Here is a 16,635-nt window from a genome sequence, read left to right on the forward strand (position 1 = left end):
CGGACTTCCAAAAAAGTCCAATAATCGTAAAGGGAAAGACCAGCCTTAGAGTTAATTTTAAGGGATTTAAGGGGGTCTTAGATGTGGTAGTTACGGAGGGGAATAGGACTAGCTTAATAGGGCTTAATTGGTTTCCTGCCCTGGGAATTTGGATAGGGGGAATAAATTCTGTGATTAAAAATAAGACCCTCGAATCCGTCTGCAAAGAATTTGCAGACGTATTCGATGGATCTCTAGGCAAGTACAAAGGGCCCCCCATTAATTTTAACCTAGACCCCTCAGTAAATCCAATCAGGCTAAAGGCCCGGAGGGTACCTTTTGCCTTAAAAGAAAAAATCGAGGCCGAGCTCGACCGGCTTGTAGGCCTCGGAGTTTTAGAACCCGTTGAGGGCGGTTTATGGGAGACGCCGATCGTCACACCCCTCAAACCCAATGGGGATGTGAGGATCTGCGCCGACTATAAAGCGACCCTCAACATTGGAATGAAAAAGCATGCTTACCCGGTCCCGACGGTGAAGCAGGTCCTCGCCACGATCCAGGACGCCGCCATCTTCGCCAAGCTCGACTTGGCGCATGCGTACTTACAGTTGACTGTTTCCAAAGAGGCTGCAGAGGCGCAAACAATTGTTACCCACAAGGGGGCGTTCCGAGTCCACAGACTGCAATTTGGGATTGCAGCTGCTCCAGGCATCTTCCAAGAAGTGATGGAGAGGACCTTAAAGGGCATACCTGGAGTATGCCCTTACTTTGATGATGTCCTAATAGCTGGAAAAGATGAAGGAATGTTAGTAGAGCGGCTGGAACAGGTACTGGGTAGATTTAGAAAGGCTGGATTAAAATTAAAAAAGGAAAAATGTAGCATAGGGGTTAAATCCACTGATTTTTTGGGGTTCAGGATTGACAAAAGCGGGGTCCACCCTACCCCTGAAAAAATTAAAGCAATAAAAGGGGCTCCTGAACCAAGGAACAAGGCTGAGCTACAGGCCTTCCTAGGCTTGGTAAATTTTTATCACACTTTTGTGCCACATAAGGCTGCCATTGCAGAACCACTGCACAGGCTTTTAGATAAGAAGACCCCTTGGCATTGGCAAGACAAGCACAAAGTGAGTTTCCAGACCTTAAAAGATATCCTTTCCAGTAGCTCAACTGTAACCCACTTTATAGAAAATAGACCAATCTACCTGGCGTGCGATGCTTCGCCTTATGGCGTCGGGGCAGTAATCAGCCATTTAGACACCCAGGGAATGCAAAGACCCATTGCTTACTACTCCCGCACACTAACCAAGGCAGAGCGGAACTATGCTCAAATTGACCGGGAAGCTTTAGCCATAGTGGCAGGAGTTAAAAAGTTCCACGACTACCTGTATGGCAGGAACTTTACAATCCTGACAGACCACAAACCCCTGCTGGGACTGTTTACCACAGATAAACAGACTCCCCAAATTATGTCTCCCAGGATGCTGAGATGGTCCATTTTCCTCTCAGCATATTCATTTTCCCTCCAATACCGACCAGGTAAAGACATGGGTCATGCAGACGCTCTTAGCAGATTGCCCCTTAGCACAACAGAGGAGGACCCTGCCCCAGTGGGACAAGTAATGTCCCTACAAGATATTCCTGATCTGCCCCTAACTGCTAAAGACATAGCGGAGGCAACCAATAAGGACCCCATCTTAAGGAGAGTAATGGCCTGGGTCATGAGCGGTTGGCCCAACGCCAACCCAGACGTAAAATACAGTCCATTTTTCCGAAGGAAGGATGAACTATCAGTTCATATGGGTTGCTTACTTTGGGGAACTCGTGTAGTAATCCCAGGAATCCACAAATCAGCTATTCTATTTGAATTGCATGAAGGACACCCTGGAATAGTAAGGATGAAGGCCTTAGCTAGGAGTCACTTGTGGTGGCCAGGATTGGACCAAGACATTGAGGAATGCGTTGCCAATTGCCATCTGTGCCAACGTTCCAGGCCTGAACAACAACACATCCGCACACATAAATGGGAGTTAGCTAGGAATCCTTGGTCCAGGATTCATATTGACTTCGCTGGACCTTTCCAGGGGTTAACGTTCCTTGTAGTGGTCGACAGCTACTCTAGATGGCTAGAAGTAGTACCGGTCAGTTCAGTAACGGCAGGCAGAACAATACAGGCATTAAGGGGCCTCTTTGCCACTCATGGGTTGCCGGATTTAATAGTGTCTGATAACGGGCCACAATTCACATCTATTGAATTTCAGGATTTCCTCAAGGCCAACTCGATTAAGCATAAGACTTCTGCACCCTTCCACCCCTCCACCAACGGATTGGCTGAAAGGAACGTGAGGACCACGAAGGACGCGCTTAAAAGAATTATTCGAGGTGACTGGCATCAGAGACTAGCTGAGTTCTTGTTGGCCCAACACACAACCCCTTGTTCGGCTACAGGGAAAAGTCCAGCTGAAATGAGGTGGGGAAGAAAAATCTTGACCAAGTTGGACAGACTACACCCCGACCGACTCCAACCAAACATTGAATTTGACATTCCTAACAGAACATTTGAAGTGGGGGACTTGATTTGGGCCAGGAACTACGCCCAAGGGGATAAGTGGATTCCTGGGGTGGTAACTGAAATCTTAGGTCCCTTATCATACATCATTGAGGGGGAAGGGAATAGGGTCTGTAAAAGACACATAGACCAGCTGAGGAAAAGATCTAGTGGGTGTGTGCCAGCTGAGGGGGACCAAAGCTCAGTTAGGGCAAACAGTACAGATAACATTAGGCCTGAAAGTGGTGTAGTGGTGGGGCAAGATGACATATTTCCAGATGCCCATCAACAACAATTCAGTCCAATTGATTGGGAAATACCCCTGCGAAGTAGGCCAGTGACAACTGAATCCCAAACACAACCTAATACACAAGGCAGTACATCTGAAGCCAGTAACCCTGAGCCCAGGTCCAGTAGTAACCAGCATAGTAACCAGCAGCCAAGCAGTCAACCAGGAAAAGGGGCCCCTAGCAGCCAAAGTAACAGATACCCTTCTAGAATACATAGGCCACCAAAATACCTAAAGGACTTTGTAAAGAAATGACACCAACTGGGGGGTAAGGGGTGTTGTGTATGTAAATAGTTAGCAATAAGCCATAGAAGATATTGCAAACACTGTGCAGCTTTGCAAGGTTTAAAGCGGGAAAATAAGGTGCAATCATTGGACGCCACAACCAAGGAGCGGGAAAACAGACAGTTTGTATTGGTTACAGTTCAAACGCTTTCTCTATAAAAGGGTTGCAACATTTGACATTTGACAGTTGACTTTGTGTATTCAATAAACTCGTTCAGTGTTAACCACTCTGAGTCCTCGTCAATTCGAACCAAACACCTAGCATTCTATATTCAGAGATTAGCACTGGTTCTCTTCATCTTATTGTACTGATTTATATAAGTTCCTTTTTAAAACTACAGACTCCACCATGTTTTAGAGCCTTCAAGCAGTGTCAAGAAAACATCACTTTCTAAATGACTTTCACATGTGCACTGTTTCTTAGGATAATTTGGTCTCTTTTAGTAGCTATAATCTTTTCCTTTACTCATGTCCTGTTTCCAAGCCAAATAATAATAATAATATCGTATTTTCCGGCGTATAAGATGACTCGGCGCCGGAAAATACTTACATGCCAGTTGCCAAGTGTCCGACACAAGCCCGATTCAGCCCAGTCTGATGCAGATGGTGCAAAGCCTCCCTTTTGAAGCCCAAAGGGGCTTTTCCTTCCACCCACCCATTTGAGAGCACATTTGCAGACGGAGCAGCCGCGTGTCTGGAGCCAAGCCCCGCCCAGGAGGCAGTCAGCCAGGTAGGCTCGGAAGACGCGCTGGAGAGCTGGGCTTGGGGAGGCCATGCCGAGGCTGGCTGGCGAGGGCCGCTGCGTGGTCTGCGGGCGAGGGGGCGCCAGGCCTGCCGGAAGTCCCCGGAAGTTCCTGGAATGGCCTGGCAGCGGGCGGGCGCTCCCTCCCCGACCTGCCGGGGAGCATCTCCCAAAGCGCAGCGTCTGGCGGCCCGGTCACTGGCAAGCTGGCCCGTGGCTGGGGCCGGGGCCCAGGAACTGGTAGCCGGGTGCGGGTGGGGGGAAGGAAAGCTTCTGCAAGCTTCTGCGGCTGGTTGTGAGGCCGGATTCGGGCATCTGCCAGATCGCCAGTGAGTGGTCTCGAGGCCCCGCTGAATGTCGGGCCTGCCGGGCCCAACATGCCGCCCCCTCTACCCAGGGTCCTCCTGCAGGGGTAGAAAACAACTGCTGGGAGAGATAGCGGGTAGCAGGGTGCACTTTGGTTATGCTCAGATGCCGCTTGGGTGAGGGGGAGGGGCTTCCTGCCGCTCCCGGGGTCTGGCGTTTGCAAGGGGGAGAAGGGGCTTAGAGGCTCTTGGGGGTGGGAAGGGAGGGTCACGTTGGAGGGGGGACTGGACTAAGGAGGCTTGAAGTTGCTTTGCACGAATGGGGACGCTCGATTGATTTATGTACTATTTTCTGGCGTATAAAACAACTGGGCGTATAAGACGACCCCCCAACTTTTGAGAAGATTTTCATGGGTTAAAAAGTCGTCTTATACGCCGGAAAATATGGTAATAATAATAATAATAATAATAATAATAATAATAATAATAATAATAATGATGATGATGATGATGATGATGATGATGATGATGATGATGATGATGAAGAAGAAGAAGAAGAAGAAGAAGAAGAAGAAGAAGAAGAAGAAGAAGAAGAAGAAGAAGAAGAAGAAGAAGAAGTAGTTGGAAGGGACCTTGGAGGTCTTCTAGTCCAACCCCCTGCTCAGGCAGGAAACCCTATACCATTTCAGACAAATGGCTGTCCAGTTGCTTCTTAAAAACTTCCAGTGTTGTGGCATTCATAGCTACTGGAGGCAGGTTCTTCCACTGATTAATTGTTCTATCTGTCAGAAAATTTATCCTTATTTCTAGGTTGGTTCTCTCTTTGGCTAGTTTCCATCCATTGCTTCTTGTCCTGCCTTCAGTTGCTTTGGAGAATAGCTTGATTCCTTCTGCTTTGTGGCAGCCCCTGAGATATTGGAACACTGCTATAATGTCACTCCTCATCCTTCTCTTCATTAGACTAGACATTCCCAATTCCAGCAACCGTTCCTTATATGTTTTAACCTCCAGTCCCCTGATCATCTTTGTTGCTCTTTTCTGTACTCTTGCTAGAGTCTCATAATCATCTTTTTTTATATTGTAGTGACCAAAACTGGATGCAGTATTCCAAGTGTGGCCTTACCAAGGCATTGTAAAGTGGTATTAACACTTCACGTGATCTTGATTCTATCCCTCTGTTAATGCAGCCTAGCACTGTGTGTGCTTTTTTGGCAGCTACAGCATACTGCTGGCTCATAATTAAGTTATTGTCCACTAGGACTACAAGATCCCTCTCACAGTTACTACTATTGAGCAAGGTACCATCTATATTATACCTGTGTATTTGGTTTTTCTTGCCAAAATATAGAACCTTACATTTTTCACCATTGAATTTCATTTTATTAGATAGCATCCAATGTTCAAGTCTGTCAAGTTCCTTCTGTATCTTAAGCCTATCTTCTGGAGTACGGCTGGTCAGCCAGCTACGAATCCATCTGGTGGTGATGCTGTCTAACTCACATTTTTCTATCTTATCAAGTAGTAGGTTGTGATCTACTTTATCAAATGCCTTACTGAAGTCCAAGTAAATTATATCCACGGCATTCGTCTGGTCCACTAATTTGTCACCTGGTCAAAGAATTTAATAAGATTTGTCTGACATAATCTGTTTTTGACAAACCCCTGTAATGATTTTGTTTGCCTCTAGGTGTTCACTGATTCGTTGCTTGATTATCTTTTCCAAGATCTTCCCAGGTATTGAGGTCAGGCTGATAGGTCTGTAATTTCCTGGATCCATTTTTTTCCTTTTTTGAAGATGGGAACTCCAATCCTCTGGTAGTTCCCCAGTGCTCCAGGATCTTTGAAAGATATAGTTCAGTGGTTCTGAGATCACATCTGCCAATTCCTTCAGAACCTTGGGGTGTAGTCCATCTGGTCCTGGTGATCTGAACTCTTCTAGGGTGGACAGGTGCTCATTTACCATTTTCTTACCTATCTTAACTTGTGTTTCTATTCTCTTTTTTATTGTTTTTGATAGGCTGGACTGTTTTTTTCCCTTTGTGTAAATATGGATGCAAAAAACAAGTTGAGTAGTTCTGCTTTCTCCTTGTTGCTTGTCACCTTCTTGCCACTTTCTCTCACTAGTGGACCAATCATTTCCTTATATTTTTTCCTGTTTTTTACATGTTGAAAGAAGCTTTTTTTTGTTATTTTTGACTTTGGTCGCAAGCCTTAGTTCATTCTGAGCCTTAGCTTTTCTTTGCAGGCTTGGACTATTTGCTGATATTCTGCCTTAGGTATGTGCCCCTCATCCCACTTTTTATCCTTTTTATCTTTAAATTTATCAGAGAGTTCTTTATGCAGTCATGCTGAGGTTTTTTGAGTGCTGTTATTTTTCTTCTTCGTTGGTATTGGGCTTTTATAATCTCACTTTTCAAAATTTCCCAAACTTCTTGAGTTGTTTTCCCCTTGAGGAATTTCATCCATTGAATCCTTCCCAAGCTTTCTCTAAGTTTGTTGAAATTAGCTCTCTTAAAGTCCAAGACTCTAGTTTGACTATGTTATATTGCTTGTGCTTGCATAATGTTGAATTCCAATAGTACATGGTCACTCCCCCCCAAGGTTCCTGTAGTTTCAACATCTTCTATCATTTTATCTCTGTTAGTGAGAATTAAGTCCAATATGGCTGATCCCCTAGTTTCCTTCTCTACTTTTTGGGAGACAAAGTTGTCTGCTAGGTTTGTCAGGAATCTGTTTGATCTTCCACTTGGTGCAGAGTTTGTCTCCCAGTTGATGTCAGGGTAATTAAAGTCCCCCATTACTATTGTGGTGTGCTTCCTACATACCTTAGCTGACTAGCAAAAAGTTCATCTATTTCCTCTGTTTGGTTGGGTGGTCTATAGTATACACTTATGGCAATGTCATTTCCCCCCCCCCCTTTTTTTTATATTTACCCAAGGCAGTTTTCATCATTGTTGTGCTCTATTTCTGTAGATATGTGTTCTATTTGTATAGAGAGCAACTCCACCTCCTCTTTTATTTGGTCTGTTTCTTTTAAATAATTTGAATCCCTCTTGCTGTGTGTTCCATTTGTGGGTTTCTTCCCACCAAGTTTCCATAATGGCAACAATATCATATCTGACCTCATTTAGCTGAATTTCTAATTCACCCTGTTTGTTGCTCATGCGTTGGTGTATAGACATTTGAGTCCTTTATGACTGACCCTGTGTTTACTTTCTACATAACCTGTGTGCTGCCTGAGTTCCCCTATTTTCTTACCACCTGTTTGATTAGTGCACTTTGTGTGGCACTCGCTGTTATAAGCTTGATTTTGCTTGAGAGCAAGGTTGATATTCTTGTCCACACACACATCTATGTTACATGCGCTGATAACCCTTATGGATAATTCAAACCAACTTGAATTCAGCTCCAGTCAGTTTTTCTTTAGGGTTCAGTTTAAGAACATTTTAATGTCAAGCACTAAGAGTTTGAATCTGCTTTAAGCAGAACTTACTGCATGTATAATTTAAACCTCTGTATTTTATGCTTCCAGAGAAAATTTCTAGATATACAGTATACAGGGATACCTAGCTCAGTGGAGGTTAGATGTTTTCCCTGAAGAACGTGTTAAATTCAGTCTTCAGCCAGGATCCCAGACATCAGTTATAGGAATAACCCTTGGATGATTGTGGGACCGGATTCTCATGATCACAATTTTTTGTTTGAGCCTAAAGATCAACTGATAATTATGGTCCTTGCTGAACTGAAGGGTTTGAGGACAGGAAAAAAAATTGCATATAAAATCTAGAAAACCCTTTGGTAATACAGAATCCTTAAATTTGTGGACTGTCTAGGCTGATTTCTGCCTAACATGTGATCTACCAGTTTAAATGCCAACCAATAAACATGCATTATAGCCTACTGGGCATTTAAAGAATATATTTTTGTGGCCCCAGGGGGCCCATCACTATTTTCTTCTCCAACCAACTACGATAAGTCTAAATTTGTTAAGTCATCTACGCAGAAATTACTTGTAGTCCCCTGTTTCCTGGAGTAAAGGTAGCAGAAGCCAAGAGGTGCTGCCTTTTAATAGCATCACAGATTCTTTGGAAGAATCTTCCCACAGTGGACATCAGGCTGTCATCAATTGCTGCCTGCATTCAGAGCAATATTGAAGAATGAATTATCCCTGGAGAACCTTCTAACTAGATCAGGACATATTCTGTTTTATTCTTCCTGAGTTGTTGTCATTGTTTTCACCACAACTTCTGATTTTATGTCTTGGTATGCCTCCTGTGGATTGTTTGAAAAGATATTTTTTTATATCTTGTAAGCTGCTGATGGTCAAATTGATTGAAGTGAGGTACAAATGCAATAAATAAACCACTAGTTTTTTTGGTGCCTAAAGGATGCCTATCTATGTTACATAAGCCCTGTAAAGTTAATAGCAAAGAGCAGCTCAGTACCTTTAGAAGTAGGTCCATATAGCTAGAAAAATGCAAGGGTAAGTTGTGGTGTGGAGGGTATCCTGAGAAACTCAAAAGGAGATGATAGGGAGCAACTCCCAACAGTTTTCCTTCTATTAAATGTGTGTTATAGGCAGGGCTTTTTTCTCATAGAACGCTCAGAACGGAGTTCCGGCACCTTTTTGGGGTGGAACCTTGTAGGGTAGGCAAGGCAGGTTGTATGACATGTGTGAGTTCCGGCACCTTTTTCTTTTACAAAAAAAGCACTGGTTATAGGGCATCATAATGGGTGGTGCTTTGTGAGATTTTGCATAACATATTCTCAAAATTTCAAATGAAATTTCCAAACATTGGAGGACTCCTGCTATGGATAAAGAGATCTTTGAATAAACCAATACGATACTCCATGCTTAACATTTTTATCAGTCCTTCAATATTAATTAAGAAACAGTCACAGCAGGAATTCCAGGAATGCTTTTTGTTATAGAAAGGTAGAATAGCAAAATCTAGGAAGCCCATCAAGACCTTCTCTGACCTGCCTTATATTAAATAAAACCAATGCAATGGTATTTTTAATCTCTTTCCCTTGGTTCCCTCTGTCTCAGGACAATCTCTTCCCCTTAATATCTCTCTCATACTTTCCCCAGATCTATTATAAACTTCTTTGCACATTTGCTTTGTGGTCCCTAGTTTGAACATGCCTGTTCACTACTTTATTAATAGCTGGCTGATAATCTACCAAGAATACAGCATTTACAGACAGCTTAAGAAAGTGTAGTGGGATGAGAGAATGACCTTGAGAGACAGGAAGAGGAGGTGCAGCCTAGACAACTATCTGATTTGAGAATGATTCCAAAGCAGGAATGGTGATGGAGAAAGCATCTCAGAATTGACTGCCCACCACCTCAGAATTGACCCTCCCTAGTTCTCTCAAATATAATGGCGAGACTGATGTCTGCCCTTCAAGGTAGTCCTAATCAGGAAACTAAAGCCCAAAATATTAATACTTCCTTTATTGTGAGTTTACATTAACACAATCTTGCAAGTCTAAAAAGCACTTCCTCTTCCCCTGCCTTTTTATTCCAGAGAGCTAGAGGAAGGTCAATTTCGTCACCCCCATTCTTGCTTTGAACTTTTTCTGTTATCAGACAGTTGTCTAGGCTGTAGCTCTTCCTCCTGTCTCTCAAGGTTATTCCCGCAATCCATTAGACAAAATCCTAGCTTAAAAAAATGGCCGCACACAAGGAGGTGTAAATGTAGAGAAGAGACTAGGTTGCTTTATACCAGGGGTGTCAAACTCAATTTCATTGAGGGCCGCATCAGCATTGCGGTTGCCCTCAGGGGGCCGGGTGGGTATGGCCAGGGTGGGTGTGGCCTACTGGGTGGGCATGGCTAGAGTGCGTATGGCCTACTGGGTGGGCGCGGCCAGCTCTACATCGTTCGCATCAAGGGTGCCTATGGGGGCCTGGGCAGGAGTGTGACAATTCTGAGGGTCTCTGGCAGAAGGAGGGTCTCTGGGCCAGGGCCAAGGCAGTGGGGGCCGTTCCCTCACTGTTTCCAGGATAGCTTCGCGGGCCGCATAAAACCACTTTGCGGGCCAGATCCGGCCCCCGGGCCTTGTGTTTGACATGTCTGCTTTATACGGTATATTAATGTATTAAAAACTGTCTTTAAGATTTTGGTCTGAGAAATGCCTTGCAATGAAGTAAAAGAGCTTCAGTCTTACTCAGCAATAAGCTGAAATATGTGAAAGACACAGACAATGGAAGAAGTTAAAGACAACATTATTATATGGGTGGTATATTTCCAATTATATACACATTATATAGTTCACCACCCGCCTAATCCTTTTTTAACTTTGTAATTTGTGTGATTTCTTCTATGTGATGGTTTGAAACTGGGATCATCTGATTCTTTCCCATATATTCTATATCAGGGGTCCCCAACCCCTGGTCTGTGGATCGGTACCAGTCCGTGGCATGCCAGCAACTGGGCCGCACAAACCAGCAAAGCCCCATCCATGGGATGTAGGCAGCACACAAAACCATGCCCCCTCCAGTCCACGGAAAAACCTTTCTCCATGGAATTGGTCCCTGGTGCCTAAAAGGTTGGGGACCTCTGTTCTATACTATCTAAGTTTCACAGTGTGGTGGGGATGCAAGATTGGTAGCTTTGAATTTAACCTCTGCCTGAAACACAACCAAACTTTATCAGAAAAGGAACATGTGATTATAACCCTGAATAACTGATTTGAGTTTTGAAAAGCTCAGAGTTCCCCTCCCCAGATGGACTTTTAGAAAGACTGCCAAAATACCATAGACTTTTCAAGTTGACAGTAAGTCTCACAAACAGACCTATTTCTCTGATGTCTCCTGCTGAGTTTTAAAGCCTAAGAAGCTCAAACAGTGTGTATAACTGGGCATCCTCCTGCTACTTATGCTGTGCAACTCGAATTATACATAGCTTGAACTCCTGCCAGTTTTGTTCACACCTATGGGGCTAATAAACTTGCTGCTCATTAAATTCACTGGTAGCCCCCCTGGAAAGGTACAGAAAGTAAACTAATGCCAAAACATTGCAGTTATTCTATTCCAGCAATCGTTTTGAAAGCTTTGATGTAAATAATAGTAATCTGTTTTTCCCTGATGTGATCTATTGTGGCCATTCTGGATCATTTTTTGCAGAATTATAAAGTACTTATTTCAGGGATAAAGTGGGAATGTTATTTATACATTGATTATTAAGGTAGGCTTATTATTAAGAAAGTGATATCCATTCTGTCTTGGTTCATGTATTTGATTTCTTATTCATGGCCCTGAAGTTTTTTTTTAAGGGATTGAACAAGGTGAAGTCAGTTTTCTAGTAATCCTTTTTCCATGGAAAAAAAAGGTTTAGAAACTTAAACTCATAAACAATCCTACAATTGTTTTAGATAGATCTAGATGGCCCCATCAGTGTTTTTCCTTCTGCTGTGGGATGAAGATTTCTGCTTGATTGTGCTACTTTTTTGTCTACAAAGGGTCAATATTCTGAAGGCAGAAATAGGCTGGAAAGATTCCTGTATGATAATCTACCTAAAGTGAACCTAAGTATATGGGTACCAGTATTTTGATGCTGTGCTTTCTATGTTCAGTGTTCCTAGGCCAGCACAAGTAGTTCATCCAAATGTAAAGAGCTTTCTTTAAGAATTGTAATATTAAACATTTTTGTTGATGAGGAAATGCACATTCCTGATGTTCTTATAGTAGTTAGAATTAGATAATGCCTTCTCATTGTTCTTCAGGTTTCTCTGGTCTTCTGTTCACAATTATTTTTTTGGAGGGTTTGACGTAAGAGATACCATGATTCATTAATCATTTAATCTCCACATGCTGAATAACTATGGACTTTAGTGAAAATAGAGATGTGTCATCAAATAATAAAGATGGAGTCATTTCCCAGCAGTGAATAGTCTTTATTCCTTCGGTCTGAGCTTGGTGGTTATTTTCCGGATATATTAATTTTAGCATTATTGAATACTGTTTGCATTTATTCTTGTTTTAAACTTACTTCTCCCACATCTAAGAAAAATTATATGTTTGAAAATACAGGGGAAGGAATATTAAGACCACCCTTTTGAATACAGAAGCCTGTAAGCAAGCTCCACTTTTTGTATCCTTTTGTGGGCTATCATAAGGTTGATCCTTGTGCACAGAGCAATCAGTAGACAATGAGGAATGGGTAATATCAAATGTTAAAGTACAAATCTTAATTAACAAATCTGAGTAAACGGGATCTAATTAATAATGGAAGAAATCTCTAATTTTCTCAGTGTTGAAATGATGTTGTTATGAGTAACCATAATGCAAATGAAGTAGCATTTAGTGAAGCAACTCCCAAATGTGTCTCCAGGTGGTAATCAAGAACATGATGTCCAATTTAGTGTTAGCAGAAACATATTTTGCATTCTATTTTTTTAAAATCCACACTATAGTAAATATAATAAAGTTGATTTCTGTTTGTCCTCTTAGTTTAATGGTTTCCTCTTACTTTCTGATTTTTAGGATCCAGCATTTTCTTCAGTGATTCATGACAAACTACAAGTTCCCAATACTACCCGTAAAGCTTGGAATGAGAGAGACAACCGGTGTGATGTGTGTGCCACTCACTTGAACCAGTTGAAGCAGGAAGCTATTCAGATGGTCTTAACACTTGAACAAGCAGCCAACGCAGAACACTGTGATGCTTCTCCTTGCTCTCCTCCTCCCCTTCCCAATATTCCCACCTTAGTGGGCTCTCGACATATGGGCAGTCTGCAACCCAGAGACTGGGCATACCTGTCTGCTCCTTATGCTACTTCCAATTATGCTGGCTTTCTGCCTAACAAACTCAGTGGAAAAGTGAACAACATAGGAATCGTTAATGGGATAGAGAAGAAAAATGGTTCCTTGGGACACCAGACAAAGGTCAGTGTACAGATGGCTACCAGTCCCAGCAATGGTAACATCCTGAATTCTGTGGCTATCCAGGCTCATCAGTACCTAGACGGCACCTGGTCCTTGTCAAGAACAAATGGTATTACTCTGTATCCCTATCAAGTAAGTGGCGTTAGAAAGGATTTTCCCTCATTGATTCATACCTACAGAGTACATTGTGGCTTTAAGAAATACATGTGTACTAATTAATTCTATGATAGACTGTCAAGTTATTTAATATAGAGTGGTTGATCTCATTTGCAATGACAGGAATTCATGACACTAAAATAAACCAAACATGCTGCCTTAGTTTTACAGTCTTCAACTTTGTCAACCATTCTGTAGATTGCAAAATTTTCAGTGCAAATAAAACCAAATAAACACATCTTAAGGATATTTAGGATGTTGACTGTTAACAAAATAAAATTACTATAGTTATGAAATAGATCTTTAGGATGAAGCAGTAACTTGATCTCAGATAGGTTCAGTGTTACTAAATGTGTTTGATAAAAGCAACTAGTGCTGCAGAGTTCTAAACGTAACGTAGTGCTTTCTTTGCATGTTGAGTGGGCAGTTTTTTCTGGAAAATCTCCTAATGGGGAGAAATGCAGATGCTGAATCTTTTTTCTTCTCTGCCCAGAAAAGTTCTACATAGGAATTTCAGCTGGTAATAACGCTATTAAAAGGCTTAAGAAAGTAAGCTTCTAGGAGCGGTCATGACCTTGAATATAAGCAAGATAACACTAGTCCTTTGGAATTTTCCTCCTTCTATATATCCAGCTGCTAAAGCCTAGAAATGGAACTACATTCAGTGGTTGGGTCACCATCCAAACAGTGGGAATAGATGTTCTAAAAGGATATAGTCTCTACACAAGATTCAAACTCTTGCAGAATCAGCCTTCAAGACCATGCTGAAGAGTCAGTGTATGAAGAGAAGTCTAGCGTGGCCATAGCCTGCCAAGACATGTTAGCAAAGCCAGAGAATGTGGTGTTACTATTCTTCTGTGATTGTAAGCAGGTGTGACATCACCTTTAAAGAGCTAATGTTACTTTGTGCTCCCTTTTTGTTTGTTTTACTGATTCTCCATTTCAGTGTAATAAAGGCTAAATTACAATCAGACTAAAACATTTATTGAATAATGGCCACGTTGGTAACTGCAGTATTGGTAATTATGTTATCGTCTGGGATTTTTCTTCCATTAAAGGTACAAGGAGATGCTTTATCCCTAAACCAAATAGCATAGAGGGGCATGGAGACAATCAGAGACTGCTTGAGGCTGCTGTACAGAGTCAGGCTGTTTCCACTAGCAGTATTTTTCAGAAATGCTGATCTAATAAGCCAAGGAAAAAAATCATTGGAGAAAAAGTATTATAAATCTAGCAGTGGGATTCATTGCCTTGTTCATCATCTTTTATCAGTTTGATTTCCTGGAACAAGAGCTATGGGATGGCTAGAGATGGCATCTCACCACTGCAGGTAACTTTCCTGGCAGAATTGATAGCCTGCCTGGCAGAATCGGTTGACTGTTACGAAGGTTGATCTTATTTTATTCTGTAGACTCTATGCATCTGAAATAAGAAAAAATACTGTCTTGGACACGCATCTCAGGGAATCTCAACAAAGTGATCTACCAAGAAAAGGAACTCAATCATATTTTACTTTAATATGTAAGAAAGCTTGGTCCAAGCCTTTAAAATCATGGGGATTAAATAGATAGGGGAGAAGAAGTAGTGAGAATGTTTTCATTTTGTGCAGGCTGGCCATACTTTGATTGAATGAGATGGTTCCCTCAGTCAACAGGTTTTGGGATATCATAAAAGGGCAGGAAGTGGTTGTTACTTTTATTATATTTGTAATGCCAGATACTGGAAGAAATGCCTTTTGAATTTTCTGCCTCATGTGTCCTAGACACTGTGCAGGTTGCCACTTGCTATTTATTCTTATTGTAGTAAATTGTATAGAGCCAGCTCTGTATTAGCAGCTTCTACAATTTTATAGAAGAATGATTATATAATAGTTATAGGTAGTCCTCATTTAGTGATGGACTCATGCAGTGACTGTTCACAGTTACGAAGGTGATGGAAAAGTAACTTGGTAACTAATCCTTGCATTTATGGCCTCCACAAGTCTGTAAACAAATGAAAGCTGAAGTGAGATCATGACCAGAGTTGCTGTTTCACCTCACTTAACAACCAAGTTGCCAGTCTCAATTGCAGTCACTAATGAAAACTATATTTATATGAGATGTGTGGGGATATATCTATATATCTATATATCTATATATCTATATATCTATATCTATCTATCTATCTATCTATCTATCTATCTATCTATCTATCTATCTATATATGTATTCTGGCCCAAGTAAGGTTTAATATTTGATATCTTGTTGTGAATTACTTTATTTGCTGATTGCCGAAAATGAACTTCTTTTTAAAGGTACAATGGGGGGATGGATTGCCTTTTTTCCTTGTTAGTAAATTGGTAATCTTACTGCTTAGATTGAGAGCTTGAAATGGTAGGACAAGTGCAACAGAACTGCTTCTTACTTGTAAGAATAGCAGGTATAACATGTTCTCAATAATGAATATTCCTTGAATATTTGGATTGGATGATGTTATGTTAGCTTGGAATCACATGCAATGTTTTTTGATGGCTTGATAACTTGTAAATAGCTGGTCAATGACACAGTGTGATTCATGTTTTCTTTTTCCTCCACTGGTTTTTGATGCAGTTTAAAAAGAGAATGATGATGGTGATGATGATGGTGATGACGTTATTAAGTCTAATTCAAGTCTAATGAAATTATTTCAGTTTTCATGTAAGCCTTAATTTGTGGAATTGATGTTTTCCATAATTGTAGTTTGACGATATTCCAAGAATCATGGAAAGATGTTTTGGAGGATCCCATGCAGTTCTGAGACCTTAGGTTCCAACCATTGGTGTACAAGACAAAGACAGAAATTTAACTCTGGAAAAATAACACTTTGTTTCTTAAGAAAATTTCAAACACAGATTTTTTAATAGAAAAACTGGAAGTGGTTTTTAAAAAATAAGATATGATGTATAACCTAAAATACAGTGATAAGATATAGGAAAGAAAGCTTCTAGTTATTTTTGTTGAGTGGCTATTGCTATATGTCAAGTTAGGTATCTTTTTATAAAGTAAGAATAATAATGAAGCAGTCTATAAAATCTCTTTCGAGTGTCACGAGGCTATATCAAACAAATATCCTATATATCTTAACTAGGAGATAAAGGAAGTAACTATCAGAATATTTATATGAATACTAAAGATAAAAATAATATATAGGGGTTTTTTTGGTAAAAATATAATGTATCCATAAATCATTTTAGAACCTATGCGAGTCTATGTGATAGGGGGGAAAAAAAGAAAATACTGAATTCTTCTTTTATCTCCCTTTTATTTTAACACATTTCTTTAGAGAAAGCTGGGGAATCGAATCTTGGATCCTTCATTGAAGAAAAACCCTCAAACTCATGCCTCACACCCAGTGGGTGCCATTTATATTTTCCTCTCCATGTACAAGGAGAATCCTTACAGCCACATATCTTTCTGATTAGATGTA

At 41.2% G+C, this 16,635-nt stretch overlaps 1 protein-coding gene across 1 annotated transcript in view; it reads left to right on the top strand.

Moving 5' to 3' along the window:
* Positions 1–16,635, top strand: part of KIF26B (kinesin family member 26B) — a 334,140-nt gene that overhangs the window by 87,363 nt on the left and 230,142 nt on the right. Inside the window, exon 3 of the mRNA XM_083349906.1 lies at positions 12,634–13,167. Coding sequence (XP_083206032.1) covers positions 12,634–13,167 — 534 coding nt within the window. The remainder of the gene's footprint in view (positions 1–12,633; positions 13,168–16,635) is intronic.

Source organism: Vipera ursinii (genome assembly GCF_947247035.1).
Source record: "Vipera ursinii genome assembly, chromosome: 1".
In the NCBI taxonomy this organism is placed as follows: Eukaryota; Metazoa; Chordata; class Lepidosauria; order Squamata; family Viperidae; genus Vipera; species Vipera ursinii.